The 14,275-nt window shown below is 47.8% G+C and overlaps 6 protein-coding genes across 6 annotated transcripts; 4 read left to right on the forward strand and 2 right to left on the reverse strand.

Moving 5' to 3' along the window:
- Positions 1–932: 932 nt before the first annotated feature.
- Positions 933–1,735, forward strand: JR316_0003496 (Succinate/fumarate mitochondrial transporter; the record flags this gene model as incomplete). Its single annotated transcript, XM_047889268.1, has 4 exons — positions 933–996; positions 1,065–1,286; positions 1,349–1,504; positions 1,563–1,735. The coding sequence occupies 4 exons, from the start codon at positions 933–935 to the stop codon at positions 1,733–1,735; spliced, it is 615 nt and encodes a 204-aa protein (XP_047751642.1).
- Positions 1,736–2,877: 1,142 nt separating this feature from the next.
- On the forward strand, positions 2,878–3,192 carry JR316_0003497 (uncharacterized protein; the record flags this gene model as incomplete). The annotated part of the gene is made up of 2 exons (XM_047889269.1): positions 2,878–2,880; positions 2,980–3,192. 2 exons carry the CDS (start codon positions 2,878–2,880, stop codon positions 3,190–3,192), a joined length of 216 nt encoding a protein of 71 aa, XP_047751643.1.
- A 346-nt stretch (positions 3,193–3,538) lies between these two features.
- On the reverse strand, positions 3,539–4,082 carry JR316_0003498 (uncharacterized protein; the record flags this gene model as incomplete). Its single annotated transcript, XM_047889270.1, has 2 exons — positions 3,539–3,843; positions 3,896–4,082. 2 exons carry the CDS (start codon positions 4,080–4,082, stop codon positions 3,539–3,541), a joined length of 492 nt encoding a protein of 163 aa, XP_047751644.1.
- Positions 4,083–5,268: 1,186 nt separating this feature from the next.
- JR316_0003499 (uncharacterized protein) lies at positions 5,269–7,989 on the forward strand (the record flags this gene model as incomplete). The annotated part of the gene is made up of 4 exons (XM_047889271.1): positions 5,269–5,619; positions 5,675–6,920; positions 6,974–7,146; positions 7,201–7,989. 4 exons carry the CDS (start codon positions 5,269–5,271, stop codon positions 7,987–7,989), a joined length of 2,559 nt encoding a protein of 852 aa, XP_047751645.1.
- A 782-nt stretch (positions 7,990–8,771) lies between these two features.
- On the forward strand, positions 8,772–11,336 carry JR316_0003500 (uncharacterized protein; the record flags this gene model as incomplete). The annotated part of the gene is made up of 4 exons (XM_047889272.1): positions 8,772–9,002; positions 9,059–10,292; positions 10,348–10,508; positions 10,563–11,336. The coding sequence occupies 4 exons, from the start codon at positions 8,772–8,774 to the stop codon at positions 11,334–11,336; spliced, it is 2,400 nt and encodes a 799-aa protein (XP_047751646.1).
- Positions 11,337–11,866: 530 nt separating this feature from the next.
- JR316_0003501 (Heat shock protein 90) lies at positions 11,867–14,231 on the reverse strand (the record flags this gene model as incomplete). The annotated part of the gene is made up of 6 exons (XM_047889273.1): positions 11,867–12,615; positions 12,673–13,070; positions 13,132–13,427; positions 13,482–13,820; positions 13,873–14,117; positions 14,171–14,231. 6 exons carry the CDS (start codon positions 14,229–14,231, stop codon positions 11,867–11,869), a joined length of 2,088 nt encoding a protein of 695 aa, XP_047751647.1.
- Positions 14,232–14,275: the final 44 nt, after the last annotated feature.

The raw sequence follows: 14,275 nt of genomic DNA on the forward strand, positions 1-14,275 counted from the left end.
AGTTTGATTTTATCTGATTAAGAAATGTGTATATGTGTAGGCAGAGAATGTGATTAGTGTGTATACGGACACTGATGCGGATGCTGTTGCGGTTGCGGATGCTGGAGCGGGAGGATCGGGATCGGATCGGGAGGAGCGGGCGTAGATGCGTTGATCACCTTCGCAGTGCCCTCCGATTCCCACAGTTCTCTTGCTGTTACTTGCGCCGGGCAGGGAAGTAGATCCAGTGCCCGGACTAGGTCTCTCAACCATCCTAACTATCGCTCTCCGGGGAGGGATGTCGTAACGTAGTACTAGGATTAACCGCCTATATTTAATGGGAAGTACTCCTGTTTCAGAATAAAGAACTGCCGTTATCGACCTCGGACCCAAACCCAGTATTCGTCGCAGACACTTGATCTGCACCTGTTCCAGGAGTCGTAGCAATGACCTGCGATCGCTCCTTCTGTAAGTTCGCATATTGTCTGCGCTTTTTTGTTCGAAGCTGAATTTTGGAGCAGCTGGTGTATCCACACGACTGGCGCGAAGATGACTTTGTGGTCTTCCACAACCGTGGAGTTCTGCACACTGTCGTCGGTGCATGCCCTTGACCAGGTGCGCGCGTTCCACCAGTGCAACCTCGCTGCATAGGATGAGCCCATGGGCCCTTCAGCCGAAGACGTCCAAACCTATGCTTGAGTTAAGGCGGGTAATTTGCAAGACTTTCGTAGTCAATGGCATACCATTCCTCGATGTCTGGGTCGTGTCGTTTCCTCAGCATTTCTTGGAGCCTGAATTCCCCGTACCTTGTCAAGATTGATCATCCCACTTGGGGAGGATATAGACACAGATGTTCCCGCTGGCATCGTCGAAGTCTATCGTGTGTTAATTGTATTGCCAAATAATAGACAGAGAAAAACATACTGCAAGGGTTATTAAAAAGTTGAGAGGAGATGTACCATCGTCGGCTTGCCGATAAGCAAACAGGGAAGACGAGTATTGGGAATATCTTCATTGGTATGTAATTCTTTTCTCTTGCCGCGAAGGTGTTGAGCTGATGTCATCTTTTAATTACTTGCGTATAGCCGGTCTTGGGGCTGGAGTGACGGAAGCTGTTGCCATCGTGACGCCCATGGAAGTGGTGAAGATTCCTCTGCAAGCTCAACAACATTCATTGGCCGATCCTCTTGAAGCGCCTCGGTACCGTAATGCTGGTCATGCTGTGTACACCATCATTCGTGAGGAAGGAATCTCGACATTGTATCGTGGTGTCTCTTTGACGCCACTGAGACAAGCTACGAATCAGGGTACGTCTTCATTCGTGAATAGCCGAAGAACGCCTTTCTTAAGGCTTGTGTGTCCACCTTAGGTGCCAACTTCACCGCGTACCAAGAAATCAAGAAGCTCGCGCATAAGTACCAGCCAGACTTGGTCGAGCTACCATCCTACCAACACATGATGATTGGTCTTATCTCTGGAGCTATGGGTCCGTTCTCAAATGCACCAATAGACACTATCAAAACTCGTACGTCCCTTTTTAACTACACTTTCTTAGCCTCTCTTACTCAAATCAATTATATCAGGTCTACAAAAAGCCAAAGCAACTCCAGGCCAATCCTCCTTCCAGCGCATATTCGCGATCGCGGCAGATATGTGGAAGATGGAGGGCGTGCGGTCATTCTACAAGGGCATCACCCCCGCGTGCTGCGCGTGGCACCCGGGCAGGCGATCGTGTTCGCGGTTTATGAACGCGTGAGCGGCGTTATTGAGACGATCAGCCCAAGAGTGAGAGAAGATCTCATCTCCACATGTATCCCTGCATGGTCATCCACTCTTCCTCCAACCCATGTTATCTCCATGGCTTCCAACGACAGGAGCGCGTCTTCCGAGACGATGATGTAGTCAATGACAGAGCGGCCTCCGTTGGCCTGACTGGAGGTCCACTGTGGGAACGGCGTTCGGTCGATTGGTGTCCCATTCACGACATGCAGAGAATTCTGCCCCATGATTTCCAGTAGGCGATTCCCTCTAGCAATGCAGGTATTATCTGGAGACACTCGTACTAAGTGCGATCCCGCTGCTTGTTGCAGGCCTATACGCGCGTTCAGGTCGCCTATAATCATGTATGCCTTGGATCGCAAGACACAAATATTCGATAGCCTCCCCCAGCCATGTCTTAGGGTCCACATGCGTCCAAGATTCCCATCTGGAGTTCTCTGGCACAAGATACGAGCAGATTAGGATTAGGGATGGGAGCTCAAGGACCAGTATATCTGGGTGCATGATCTCGTCGCATATTCTATATTTTACAGTGTCCCGTATAATTACAGTGACGCCGCCCAGGGGGTGCCGCCATGGTCGCGATCGTGCCACTGGATGAAAACCGCGAGGTAGATCCAGAATATCCTCTTGCCCTGGCGCCATGTGTGTTTCCTGGAAGAAGGTAACATCATTAGATAGTACGAGATCCCTATACATTGGCGTATGGATTGATGCCGCGAGTCCTCCGTTGCAGTTCCAGGAGGCTACGCTGAATCTGGCGCTGTTTGTTTCTATCAGTGCCCGATGTGTGGAACCCGTCATCGCCGCTCTGCTGTTTGCGTATGCCCTGAAGTCCTGCGCATCCGCATACACCCGAAATCGGAGCCTGATGCGTCTCGCTTTCCTGGCATGCGTAACTGATACCAAACGTTCCATAGCTAGCCCATTGTCCTGCATCCATTCTCGCCCCATCCGCAGACGCTCAATTCTTTGGCATTGTAGTGGCCCCCGGAGAACATCTGTAAGATTGACGTCTCTTTCTTGCTGAGTTGCTTGTGTTGACGACATGCGTGGTGTGATTTCTGTTAGGACCGCTGTGAGTGGAGTTTCCATGATAAGAAGAATTTGTTTTTGGTGATGGTGCGTGTTTTATCTCTTTTTTTTTCCTTTTCTTTTTTTTACTTCTTTCTCTATGTGCGTGTTTTTATTGACATTGACAGTCTTTTTTTTTTTCAATAGGATACCTTCCTGGACACGGAACCCGTACTGGGAGAGTTCACAGAGGAGGATCTCGAGCAGGAGCAGGATACCTACCAGAAGCCGCAGACGGACGCGGACCGCACGGATGGCGAAGGGTACGAGACAAACACGGCGCCGTCGCAGTCGCGCAGCTCGTCGATACGCATGGTACAGAGTCAGAGTCAGCTGCAGCAGGGACAAGGGCAGGACTGAGTCAGCAGGTGCCGGTGCAGCAGGTATCCAAACGGCAAACGCGCGTTAATTTGCCTCTAAAGGTGCTGACGACGCTTGTTTGGTAATAAAAAAAATGTTGTTTCAAGCTTCATGAAATAACATAGGCCACAGATGTCCGCGAATGTTAAGGAGTTTTATTATTCAGAAATGAGATTATGAGTCTTCAATGAGTATGATACAAATATAGCGAATCAAATGGTAAAATTCAGGGATATATGTACAATAATACGAAGCGATAGCGATAAACCGAAAGCAACAAGAAAGCAACAAGAAAGCAACAAGAAAATGAAGAAAAGATAACAACAAGAAAAACCCGCCGGGGCGCCTAGTCGGTGCGGACAGGAGCGACATCGTATGTCTCGCACATTGCGAGATACAGGGCTCGCGCAGGGTAGGTGGCACGTATTTGGGCCTCGATCGCGATATCGTTGAGAACTTTCTTGCGCTCAAGTTCGAAGCGGTCGAGCTGAATTTCGTGCGCTTCCGATGTACCAGGCCGAGTACGTGCGCTTCGATTGTCGAGAATTTTTTTCAGGGTTTTAATCTCCTGGCGAACGCGGATGAGTTCCTCGAAATCGGCGTCGTTGGCTGGTGAGTGTTGAGCCTCCATGTCGCTGATCAACTTTCCTCCTGAAAGGAGCGGTAAGACGCTGTTCAAAGCTACAAATACTCACTGGCATACCGCTACGATTTCGCAGAACAACTGGCGCTTCGCTATTTTTGTTGATGTAGCGAGCTATCGCCCCGAAGGCGGGCCCTCCGTACGTGCATAACCACTCCACGATCTCGCATCCCGACGCGAATCCGTATTTGATGCCGTTGACGAAGGAAACGATGGTGGAAAAGATGTTGGAGACTATTGTGGACATGGTACGAATATCGATGTTGATAGAGGGCGTGATGAGCGAGGACGATGAATGAATGTGTTTGAGCGAGTGAGAGCGAGTGTGGTGAGTGTGGTGAGTGAGTGTGAGTGAGTGTGGTGAGTGAGTGGGAGTGTGGTGAGTGATAAGAGACTGCGAGAAAGTTGTTCTGAGAGACATCAATTCATAGAAGGCAATGGCAAACGATGGCAAACGAATAAAATACATTGATGTGAGTATATACATTGCTACTACAGTGAAATAGAGACTCAGGTTCTAGAAATAAGAAGGGAGAAAAGCAGCTTTGACTGTGTAGCATTTGTCAATTTATGTGTATGGTAGTAGGACACACCCGAGCCCAAAAAATACATATATTTCACTCGAAAATACGTTTTTTCTCGCTGAATAAACATGCGTCACTGATACAGCGTTATTGAATGAAGAGCGTGTTCTCGTCGCTGAATACACAAGCGCCTAAGTAGCGTTGGTGAGGTGTGTCGCTTATCACCGAGACGCCAAAATAGCCGTAAAATCGCTGGGCGTGTCGCTCAACGCGCGCCGATCGCGCGTCAAGCGCGCGCTGATCGCGCGAGGAGGCGCGCGCTGAGCGGCACGATGAGCGTGTCGATGTCTGTTTGACAATCTGTTTGATTTCAAACAGATATTATGTTTGATTTCTTACACAACTTATGTTTGATGTTTATGGTCGATAACATACAGAATATACGGATGATTTCATGCACAAATTATCAAACAGGAGTTATATTTGGAATCAAACACTATTTATCAAACACAATGTACGTTTGTTATCTTACAGCGAACTTGACAGATTTTCTGTCAAGCCCGTGTTCTTTGACAAACAGGCGTCAAACATACGTTGTGTTTGATATCACATGCCTATCAAACATAACTTATGTTTGATGCTTGTTTGTCAGCAAACACAACTTATGTTTGACATCAAACATCGTCTTCTTACATAATATGTGTTTGATTGACGATGTTTGACATCAAACATGTATCGGAGCCCGCAGTGATACAGTGAAAAGTTGTTGGAAAGTTGTCAAAAGCGGTAGACAATGGCGGCAGAGCAGCCGTAGTGCGTGGGAAACGATCGACGGTAGCATTTGGTTCGATGGCGTTGACTATAACTTGAACCTTCTTGAACCTCAACCATGGCACCCCCTTCTCCGCAATGGCGGACTCCCAGATTGTAGTGGCCCCTGCCAATACAGTCACTCCCCCTACCACTCCTATCAACGCTGCTCCTCCGCCCACTGTTGAGCAAACACCGCTCGCTTTCAAATCTACTGCCAACGCTTTCGCCATGGAAGAACCACTTCTAGACGACGTCTACCTGGAAATCTCTGAAGAAACTAGAGGCCATTATCTTGTTGGAATCTCTCCTCAGAATTTTCTCGACAGCTTTTTACCTTGGAAACAACCCACACCAGAAGATGCCCCAGAGCCCGATCGGGTCTCGCTTTTGCAATCCGTGCCACCTATCGAGAAAGCCAGGAAGGAGGAAGTGATGTATAAACCTTTTGTGCGTCTTGAAATCTTTCGATGTACATGACTGCTTTACTTACCTTACGTTCTAGGTTGACGCTCTCAATGGATGGGTTACCGGAACAGATAATCAACAGTCTCTTGTCTTCAAACGTTTCAACAATCCAGACAGTACATGCGGCCGTATGAATGTCGATATAGCTACCTATTGGGAGAAAGATACACCATCAACGTCCACGTCATTTGCGCATCAACAAACCCACGAAGAATTCAAGGTTAGCCATCGATATGACGCTTTCGCGCACGCCCTTGATGAGGGTCCGGAAGAGGAAGAAGAGGATACAAGTCAAGAAGATGCAGATCCAGCTGCCGTAGCGGGTCCTCAATTAGAGGATGATGATGACGTCGGACTCTTTGAAGTCAAGACTGAGGATGTAGACGACAAACTGCCCGACCTGACAGCTGATGTCGAAAAGGATACCCAGATTTCCAACCAAACCCGTGGTCAAATTGCAGCGTATGCTGGTGTCGTGCTCTCTATGGCCTTTCGATCGCATTTCTTTTCTATGTTGATCATCGGTAAATACGCTCGTTTCATACGCTGGGACCGGCGCGGCGCCATTGTCACCCATAGATTTGATTACACTAAATCCCCCACTTTAATATTCAGCTTCTACCGCCGTTACGGACAGCTCACTCATAGAGAGAGGGGTTTTGACCTGTCTGCCAAACCATGGCAAGGTGCTGTTCCTCAAAACGTTTGCGAAGCATTCGACAGTTATTATCGACGGTCATGGCACGGTGGATCAAAATTTAATCACCGAACAGGCAAGGACGAGCCTGCCGAGCCTGCCTCTCGACAGCGTTTCTTTACGATAGCAGTCAAAGATAGAAATCCTGATCCCACTGCTGCACATCTGGAAGAAATATACTTTGTCCCGGCCCCTGCGTTCAGACGCACATGCCTCTCTCCCTTTACTCGTGCAACCCGACGCTGCCTTGCTTTTTTTGATGCGCCAGACAAGAAGGATCAACAAATGTGCTTTATGAAGGATTCATGGCAGGAAACCAGCGCTCGATCAGCTCCAGAGGCTGACATCTACCGCAGACTACATAGTCATGGCGTGGAGAACATTGCTTCGATGCGTTTGGGTGGCGACGTTGACGACCTCGTCACCGTTACGCAGGATTGGTTTCACGTACTCTCGCAATCTGGAAAATACCAGAAGATGGGACATCTGGTTTGCCATCGCCTTATTCTGAACACTGTCGCCCGTGATTTGTCGACTTTTGTTTGGTGCAAGGTTCTGCTTTCTTGCCTTGCTGATGCTATGGAAGGTGCGTTTCTTTGTCTGGATGCAGCAGCTACGTATTCTGATTTTCTTGGCCAGCTGCTCAACAAGCTTACAAAGCTGGAGTTCTCCATCGTGATATCAGCGCAGGCAATGTAATGATTGTTAGAAATCACGAAACTGGTGAATGGAAAGGCATACTCATAGACTGGGATATGTGTCTACTTTGGGAGGAACAGAAGCTTATCGGAGAAGTACGTACTCAACGAACTGTGAGTACCCTCTTTTCTCGTATCCCAGAGGATGTCCGTTAATGGTATGTCTAGGGTACCTGGGCTTTTATCGCTGCAGAGCTATTGATGCTCCCGGAACCAGGAGCAGCGCCAGTTATTCATTCTCTATGGCATGATATGGAATCCTTTTTCTGGGTTCTTCTCTACCAGGCTTTACGTTATCTTCGACACAACCTTCTACCCGAACAAACATATCGTCGCATGAAAGCATTGTTCCTTGATCCAATGCGAGTTGGCGGACGGACCTATGGGGGTGACGAAAAAGAAAACACTCTCCAGTTCTGCTCGCTGAAGACGCAACGGAAGAAGGTAGCCTCGTTTACGATCTCTGGGCTAAACGACTTTTTGGAAACCGCTGGCCATTTTCTACATTCCCGTTACCAACCCAAAAATGAACTTCCCGACTGTGATCTGAATAATCCAGACGACAAGTGGCTACCTAATCTTCTTCGTTCTACCGCTGATAGCATGGCGCCCTTAAATGTGACCCGGACCGCATTAGCGTCTCCTACAAACGACTCTCAACCCCCAGCTGACAGAGCCCTGTGGAAGAATGCAAGTGTAAAGGACGCAAGTATCGACTTCTTCATCAACACCTGGGTAGCGGATACCAAGGACACCAAGGCGGCTCATAACCGCCACTTTCAATCAGTATCAAACTCAGTGATCAATTTTTTGGATGGTCTTCGTGTTAGCCACAGTAGTAAACGTGCACGCGACGACATTGACGACACGCCAGATACCAAGGCAAAGACAGAAGTTAGGCCCACGGTCAAACTTGAACATGTTCCTCCTTCGACCAAACGGGTTCGACGTCGCTAGACTCGCAAGGATGAAAGGTTCTATTGATAGATGGTATGATTCTTTGCATATCACGTCCAGTACTACTAGTCAGCTTTCATGTTATCCTTGCATCTTTATTTCCTCTATGATATACCCACTTGATATGGAATTGGCGCGATCAAATATTGTGTAGCTCAATAGGAAAAATGTAGTTCAGGTACTTCGTAATCGCAACATGTCGCGAAGAAATCTTTGTGGAAGCAACTTACAAGATCCCCTTGAACACGGTCACATGACTAATAATTGCAGAAACGCGTACACGGGCAAGCAACAGACTAAGCGCACAGTCACTCGTCATTCCTACTGAACCTTACAAACGAAGCCCTTGAACCGTCTGGAAGTGCTACCTTGCTGTTCCGTGTTAAAAACCGCACTGATTTAGGCATTTTTTGCAACATTATTGATAGTAAATTGGTAGTATTATGGCAATTATTGATCAAGCCTTATACCTTATTAGTAGTATTGAGATCCGGTGCTTGAATCGCTGCGAGCATTAACTTCTAATATCCTGAACAGATGTTGAACAGATATCTCTATCGTTGTTCAGAGCAGACAACGAACACTGCACGCAGCGTGGGAAATGATGGGCGGCACCATTCTCATCGCGGGGCCTGATGTAAGTTTGGTTGTCTTGATCATGCATTCCTGTTCCTCCCAATGGGGCACTCCGTGCCCTTATAAAGCTTTAAATGCACTGAATTCGAGCTGCTTCAGTCTGCATCTTTACTCCTAATATTGCCAATAAACCAATCACTTTCCCCATGTCAGAATCCGAAGATTCAAGTTTCCTGGACGGTACATATTTGAGTATCGCTCAAGAAACTCAAGGGCACTACCTCGTTGGGATAACACCACAAAAATTTCTGGACACGTTCTTACCATGGAAGAATTCCATACCAGAAGAACTTCCGGATGCCGAGCGAGTATTACTTTTAAAATCAGTCCCGACTATCAAGGGAAATGAAGAAGAAGATACAATGTATAGGCCATTTGTATGTATTGTCTTCCGCCAACCTTGTTTATTTGCTATACAAACCTGATGATCTAGGTCGAAGCACTCAATGGATGGGTTACTGGAACAGACAATAACCAACCTCTGGTTTTCAAGCATTTCAACAAACCAGACAAGTTGTGCGGTCACCTCAACGTTGATGTCGCTACCTACTGGTTGAAAGACGTTCCATCTAACTCGACATTATTTTCGCACCAGCAAACTCATGAAGTGTTCAAACCCAGTTGTCGATACGACGCGTTTGAACACGCCCTTGATGAGGGTCCGGGAAATGATGAAGAAAAGAAAGACAGTGAACAAGCTGATAGTCCACGAGTATCAGGAGAGTCTGAAATGGTCACTGACGATAGATTCACGGAAGCCAAGGCTGAGGAAAAGCTGTCCAAGCTGAATATAGGCGTTGAAAAGGACACCAAAATCGCCAACCAAACCCTTGGTCAAATTGCGGCATCTGCTGGTGTTGCGTTATCCATGACATTTAGAAATCATTTTTTCTCATTGTTGATTCTTGGGAAATACGCCCGCTTTATTCGCTGGGACCGTAGGGGAGCCATTGTCACCCACCGTTTCGACTACACCGCTTCCCCGGCCTTGATTTTCAGCTTCTATTGCCGATATGGACATATGACTCGTGGGGAAAGAGGTTTTGATACCCACGCTGAACCATGGCAAGGCGAACTCCCAAAAAATGTATGCGAGGCATTCGATGCTTATTACCAACGGTCATGGCATGCGGGGTCTCATTTCAACCATCGGCCTCGCAAGAAGGAGCTTGTTTCCCCGGCTTCCAAGCAGCAATTTTTTACTTTGACAGTCAAAGACAGCAAGCCTGGTTCTGTGGGGAACCAACGTGAAGAAGTATATTTTGTTCCTGCTCCTGCGTACAGGAATGCATTCACATCCCCATTCTCTCGTGCGTCTAAGCGATGCTTGGCTTACTTCGATTCTGTACATGAGAAGGATCGGCAAATGTGTTTCTTAAAAGACTCATGGCAAGACCCAAGCACGCGATCAGCGCCAGAGGCCGATATCTACCGCAGGCTACATGCGAAAGCTGTTGAAAATATAGCTTCGATGCGCCTGGGCGGTGACGTAGAAGGGCTCGTCACCGTTACTCAAGATTGGTTTCACGTCCTTTCGCATAGTGGACGGTACAAAAAGTTTGGCCACTTGGTCTGCCATCGTCTCGTCTTGAACACTGTGGCCCGTGATCTATCAACTTTTGTATGGTGCAAAGTTTTGTTGTCTTGTATTGCTGATGCTATAGAAGGTATGACTTGTTCGTTCGTAGAAATTAATCGTTGCTGATTTGTCTCCTACGCCAGCTGCCCAGCAAGCATACAAGGCTGGGGTTTTGCATCGTGATATAAGCGCGACCAACGTGATGATTGTCAGGAATAATGAAACTGGTGAATGGAAAGGAATACTACTAGATTGGGATATGTGTTTGCTCTGGGAAACACAAGATGGGCATCATCAGCGAGCGGTAAGTACCTTTTTATACCCAACTACAGACAATTGAATATAATGATCTGCATAGGGGACCTGGCCTTTTATCGCTGCCGAACTTCTGATGTACCGAGAGCCAGGTGAAGCACCAGCGGTCCAGTCATTATGGCACGACATGGAATCCTTCTTTTGGGTTCTTGTATATCAAGCTTTGAGTTGTCTCCCTCACAATCTTTCCCCAGAACTATTGTCTTACCGAATGAAAAGACTATTCTTTGATTACTTGTGCGAAGAAGATGGAAAATTCTATGGAGGAAATGACAAAGAAAACGCGCTCTCCTTTTGCTCTCTGAAACTCTCCCGCAAGAAGATCGCTACGTTCACCATTTCTGGACTCAACAAATTTTTGGAAACTGTTGGTCATCTCCTCAATTCTCGGTATGAAGAGGAAACACAACTTCCCGACTGTGATCTGAACAACCCGGATGACAAATGGTTGACCAGCCTTCTTCGATCAACTGCAGATGCCATGGCGCCCATGAATATCACACGTACCGCTCTGGCGTCGCCTACAAATGATTCTCGACCTCCAGCAGATAAAGCTTTGTGGAAAACTGCGAATATCTCTGCAGCCCCTGCTGATTTGCTCATCGTGGCTTGGCATTCTCAAGGGATGCCTTTCCTGTCAAAATCAAAGGAGCTTCAAAACCGTCAGTCCTATGCAATCACAAGCTCAATTATGAACTACATAGATGGCCTCCATGGTAGTCATAATAATAAACGTGCCCACGAAGATATTGACGAATCTGCCAGCGTCACAAAAAAGACTGTCATTGAATTGACCAAGAAGTCAAGGCGCCCTTAATTTCTGTATAACATCAATAGCATAATCTATGTCCCTCTCCTGTACATACTCCACTTCGCGGCGAATGCTCTGCTCTCCCACATACCGACGTTTTACACGATCCATGCTCTTTCTGACAAGATATCTGTTTTACTATTCGAATTGTATGTTCCTAGTAGACCATATATTGAATACTTTCATGAATTTCCGTTACTACAAATCAAATTGTAATACGTATACGTATATCCAGCTCCTTACATTATTATATTATCAATAACCTCGTAAGCTTAAGCGCTCAGTATTTACGTAAAGGTCTAGTAAATGTTGCTGGATGCCGTCGTCATATTCACTTAGTTTTTCCCACTCAGACACGATAATGATAGTACATGAGGAAAATTGTTTTATTTTAGCTTGCGATTAGCAGAGGCTGCGTAGATAATAGTAATGCGTGATGAGAAAACCGTGATAAAAATGCAAGATGTACAGCAATGAAAGTATGTAACACAAAAACCGAAAGCGAGAGGTATGCATCAAGAAAAAAGAAAAGAAGTCTAGTCAATCTCCTCCATGGCCGAGGTAGAGGCAGGCTCCGAAGGAGCAGGGGCCTCTGTGGAAGCAGCAGGAGCCTCCTCCTCATCGTCGACGTCAAGACCGAGAGCGATCATCCTGTAGATGCGCTTGGCGAACGATGTGGGCTCATCGAGAGTGAATCCAGAGGTGAGGAGGGCAGTCTCGAAGAGGAGGTAGGTCAAGTCACGGACAGACTTGTCAGCCTTGTCCTCCTTGACCTTGCGCTTGAGCTCCTTGACGATGGCATTGGTGGGGTTGAGCTCGAGGGTCTTCTTGGAGGCCATGTAAGATGACATGGAAGAGTCACGGAGAGCCTGGGCCTTCATGATGCGCTCCATGTTGGACGACCAACCGAATTGACCAGTGACGAGGACACAAGGAGAATCGGTGATCCTGTTGGAGACAACGACCTTCTCGACCTTGTCACCGAGAGCATCCTTGACGGTGGAGCAGAGCTCAGCAAAGTCAGCGGCCTCGGTCTCACGAGCCTTCTTCTCCTCCTCGGTTTCCTCGAGCTCGAGACCTTCCTTGGAGACACAGATAAGCTTCTTGCCGTCGAACTCCTTGAGTTGGGTGATGGCGTATTCATCGATAGGGTCGACGAGCAGGAGGACTTCGAAGCCCTTCTTCTTGAGGACCTCAAGGAAGGGAGAGTCGCGGGTAGCAGCAAGAGACTCGCCAGTGAGGTAGTAGATGTTCTTCTGGACCTCGGGCATGCGAGTGATGTAGTCTGTAAGAAAAGTATTTAACGAGAGGAGTCAAAAAATTTGATTGAAAGAATACGTACCCTTGAGCGAAGTCTGCTCCTCAGTGGACTTGGTAGAGAAGAAGCGGAGGAACTCTGCGAGCTTGCTGCGGTTTTGGGCATCCTCGTGGACACCGAGCTTGATGTTCTTGCCGAAAGCCTCATAGAACTTGGCAAAGTTGTCCTTGTCCTCAGCGATTTCACTGATGAGGTCGAGGGACTTCTTGACGAGGTTCTTGCGGATGACCTTGAGGATCTTGTTTTGCTGGAGAGTCTCACGGGAGATGTTGAGGGGGAGATCCTCAGAGTCGACGATACCCTTGACGAAGTTGAGGTATTCGGGGATGAGGTCCTCACAGTCGTCCATGATGAAGACACGGCGGACATAGAGCTTGATGTTGTTGCGCTTCTTCTTGGACTCGAAGAGATCGAAGGGAGCACTACAAATTGCAAAGTCAGCAATGCGCCCATGTCTGAAAATTGTAAGAGAAAAAGACGCACCGCTTGGGGATGAAGAGGATAGCCTTGAACTCAAGCTGACCCTCGACGGAGAAGTGCTTGACGGCGAGATGGTCTTCCCAGTCGTTGGTCAAGCTCTTGTAGAAGGAAGAGTATTCATCGGGAGTGATGTCAGAAGGGTTGCGAGTCCAGATGGGCTTGGTCTTGTTGAGCTCCTCGTTGGAGGTCTCAGTCTCCTTGACCTTTTTGGTCTTCTTCTTCTTGTCCTCGTCCTCGTCGACTTCCTGGATCTTGGGCTCCTCGCCCTCCTTGACTTCCTCTTCGTCGTCTTCAACTTCCTATACCAAAGATCAGACGCCATGAAGAGATGGGCATGAAGAAAAGTCACGAACCTTCTCAACCTCCTTGGTCACAGTGAGCTGAATAGGGTAGGAGATGAATTCAGAGTGCTTCTTGACGATCTCCTTGATCTTCTTCTCCTCGAGGTATTCAAGCTGGTCCTCCTTGAGGAAGAGTCTGATTTCGGTACCACGTCCAAGAGGAGGGTTGACGGTGTCGGGGGTGATGGTGAAGGTTCCGCCGGCGGCAGACTCCCAGATGTATTGCTCGTCATCGTTGTGCTTGGAGACAACCTGGACGCGCTCAGCAACGAGGTAAGCGGAATAGAATCCGACACCGAACTGTCCAATCATGGAGATATCGGCACCGGAGCTCAAAGCCTCCATGAAGCCCTTTACGACGCGTCAGAAATGAATGCCTTTAAAGGAAAGAGAAAGGTGATACCTTTGTGCCAGACTTGGCAATTGTACCGAGGTTGTTGACCATGTCAGCCTTGGTCATACCGATACCGGTATCGCGGATGGTGAGGATCTTGTTCTCCTTGTCGGGGGTGATACGGATGAAGAGATCCTTCTCGGTATCGAGCTGAGAGGGGTCTGTAAGGGAGGCGTAGCGGATTTTGTCGAGGGCATCAGAGCCGTTGGAGATCAATTCTCGTAGGAAGATCTCCTTGTTCGAGTAGAAGGTGTCTGTGGACGAAAGATCAGCAGAGATTCTGGTCGATGAAAAGACATGAACGCACTAATGATCAAGTCCAGGAGCTGGCTGATCTCAGCCTGGAATCCGAAGCTTTCTGTGGCCATTGCGACTCTGGATTATATTAAGATTAAAAAACGCGGGGAAGGGT

The sequence above is a fragment of the Psilocybe cubensis genome, chromosome 3, assembly GCF_017499595.1.
Source record: "Psilocybe cubensis strain MGC-MH-2018 chromosome 3, whole genome shotgun sequence".
Taxonomy (NCBI): domain Eukaryota; kingdom Fungi; phylum Basidiomycota; class Agaricomycetes; order Agaricales; family Agrocybaceae; genus Psilocybe; species Psilocybe cubensis.